We start from the raw sequence: 2947 nt of genomic DNA on the forward strand, positions 1-2947 counted from the left end.
ATAGGAACCACACCAATGGACTCACCAGTGACCACACAACTGAATATTATGATGCCATGTCTCCCAGAATAGCACATTTATATGTGTGCACTGACAGTTTGCCATAGTGTGTATATTGAGACATTTGTCAACTTATTAAATGATATTAAATGGTACTTAATTGCTGATACATCATATATATATATATATATATATATATATATATATATATATCCTGGATATGCCTTTATTTGGTGTATTCCCTGAAAATATTCTTCTAGTCTGATACAACTAAAATATTTTATTGATTAAAAAGTACTCATTTAAGTTAATTTTATTTATTTTTTTGGTCTTGGTTCAATGTTTTCTAAAAGATGAATCTAAAGATTTATAGTTCAAGTTTTTTTGTATGACTTTGGTCCATTTTAGAGGAATCAACTTTTGCACATGGTTTTCTTTGTGGATATTTCTGATTTCAAAAGAAATTACTTTGAATACTTTCTTTTTCCAATGAAATTAGTATGTTGATTTATCGTAAACCAATGAAATACCCACATGAAAATCTGCTTCTGAGTCTTATATTCCATCCTATGAGTTTGTACATTTTTACAATAAAAGTAATCTGTTGTGACTATCATACCAATTTCAGAAGCTTTTCATATAAATGCAATCATTTAGTTCTACTTAGTGAAGTAGAATCCAAAAAATAATAACAGTTGCAAGCCATTTACTACAGGAATTTGTCTGTGAAGAATGAAATGAAGTGGAACTGAATCAGTGTGGAAAACCTCAGATCAGAGAGAAAAATCTTACATCTAAAAGAGACATGGAAGGATTAGGTGGGGAAAGTTCAGACTGAGGACAGATCTAAAAGTTATTGGAAAGATCACAGGAAATCTCCAAAGAAGTACTTCCTCTTAGAAGGGGCTCACTCTGTGGAGAAATTGGCCCATCTTAGTCCATACCATAAAATGAACTAATGCATTTGAATAAGACTGTGTGTGTATTGTGATGTATTTGAGGCATATCAAAGTGAGGACTAGAGTGCATCTGAAGGAGCCTTGGCTATAGATTTACAGCAGGCTGTGCTCCTCACAGTTGCCTCCCTTGACTGGGGAGCTGAGTAGATATTATAAGCCTCAGTAGTTTATATCTAAAGCTAAATTATTTATTGTACTTTATTAGTACTCATACTAGTAAATGATTGCTGTATGATCCAAACAACATATACTATTTCATGGGTACTTCCTTATCTCGGAGATAACTAAATCTTAAAAAGAGATGGGAAAATTATTGAAAGAATAATGATATGGTATAGTCTCTATGTTAAATGTGATTGTTGTAATACCAAGCCACAAGAATATCGATAATAATTTTAACCACCAGAGCAATACATGTAAAAGCCACATTGGGATAAACAAAATATCTTCATGAAAATAACAGTAAAAATTTAAGATTCTTTAAATTTAAATTTTAGTTCTTTGTATTATTTTATTTCCAATTAGGGTATGAATCTACTATGGACTTTAATCATAACTTTCTTCAATGCTATTTGGACATCCTTGTTCCTCAAACTGTAAGTTAGTGGGTTGAGCATGGGAACCACATTAGTGTAGAAAACAGAAGAAACTTTTCCCTGGTCCATAGATTCAGAATGATTGAAGTACATAAATGCTCCTGACCCAAAAAACAAAGAAATCACTATGATCTGAGAGCTACAGGTACTGAAGGCTTTTAATCTTCCTTGTGTAGATTTGATATTGAGAATGCTGACAAGGATGAAAACATAGGAAATGAGGATGGTAAAGCTGGGCACTGTGATGTTAATACCCACAACTATGAGAACTACAACCTCGTTGACATAGGTGCTGGTGCAAGAAAGTTGGAGGAGGGGCAGGATGTCACACAAGTAATGGTTGATGACATTGGCATTGCAGAAGGTCAGTCTGAGCATGCAGCCTGTGTGGGCAGAGGCTCCAGCAAACCCCATCACATAAGCAGCAATAGATATCACAGAACAGACCTGAGGGGACATGGTGATCTTATACAGCAGTGGATTACAGATGGCCACATAGCCATCATAGGCCATTGAGGTCAACATGTAGCATTCAGAGATGACAAAAAAGAGAAAGAGAAACAGCTGAGTCATGCAGCCTACATATGAGATGGCGTTCTTCTCGGAGAAAAAGTTCATCAGCATTTTGGGACTGAAGACAGAAGAGTAGCAGAGATCAATGAAGGAGAGGTTGAAGAGGAAATAGTACATGGGAGTGTGCAGGTGAGGACTGAAGCCAATTAGGGTGACCAGGCCAAAGTTTCCCACCACTGTGACAATGTAGATCATTAGAAACAGGTAAAAGAGGGGCAGCTGGAGCTCTGGACGGTCTGTCAACCCAGCAAGAACAAACTCAGTCACCAAGGAGACATTTGCAGACAGCATCTTATCATTGAAAGTCTGGGGAGATAGAAAAAAATTTTTAATTGGCAGACATCCTGTGGTCTGTTTCTAAGTTTTAATACATGGTAAAGGACTGGAATGATTTAGGTTCTCTTGTTTTGCAGCATCCAAATGTGCTGTCACACCCCACCACCTTTTGGATCAGTACCAGTTTTATCTAGATGAGTTATTTCTCTCCTATCTGGAAGATAGAGATTGAATGGCCAAATAAAGCCTGCTGGCAAAATTAACAAGATTATTATTTTTATTTTTGGTTTTTTTCGAGACAGGGTTTCTCTGTGTAGCTTTGCGCCTTTCCTGGAACTCACTTGGTAGCCCGGGCTGGCCTCGAACTCACAGAGATCTGCCTGGCTCTGCCTCCCGAGTGCTGGGATTAAAGGCGTGCAACATCACCGCCCGGCTAAACAAGATTATTTTTAAGGTTCTTTCACTAACCTTTCACTTCCTAGTTCCCTATTCCTGCTTAAATGATTTACTAAACACCTCCATTCTCCAGTGATGACCAGGAAG

At 37.0% G+C, this 2947-nt stretch overlaps 1 protein-coding gene across 1 annotated transcript; it reads right to left on the reverse strand.

The window, feature by feature from the left end:
* Positions 1 to 1480: 1480 nt before the first annotated feature.
* On the reverse strand, positions 1481 to 2455 carry LOC114687778 (olfactory receptor 147-like). Its single transcript, XM_028862411.1, has one exon. The coding sequence runs from the start codon at positions 2417 to 2419 to the stop codon at positions 1481 to 1483; it is 939 nt and encodes a 312-aa protein (XP_028718244.1). The 5' UTR covers positions 2420 to 2455.
* Positions 2456 to 2947: the final 492 nt, after the last annotated feature.

The sequence above is a fragment of the Peromyscus leucopus genome, chromosome 7, assembly GCF_004664715.2.
Source record: "Peromyscus leucopus breed LL Stock chromosome 7, UCI_PerLeu_2.1, whole genome shotgun sequence".
Lineage (NCBI taxonomy): Eukaryota > Metazoa > Chordata > Mammalia > Rodentia > Cricetidae > Peromyscus > Peromyscus leucopus.

Excerpts from the sequence above, each read along its gene's own strand:
- LOC114687778 (XM_028862411.1), bottom strand. The coding sequence starts at position 2,419 with ATGCTGTCTGCAAATGTCTCCTTGGTGACTGAGTTTGTTCTTGCTGGG.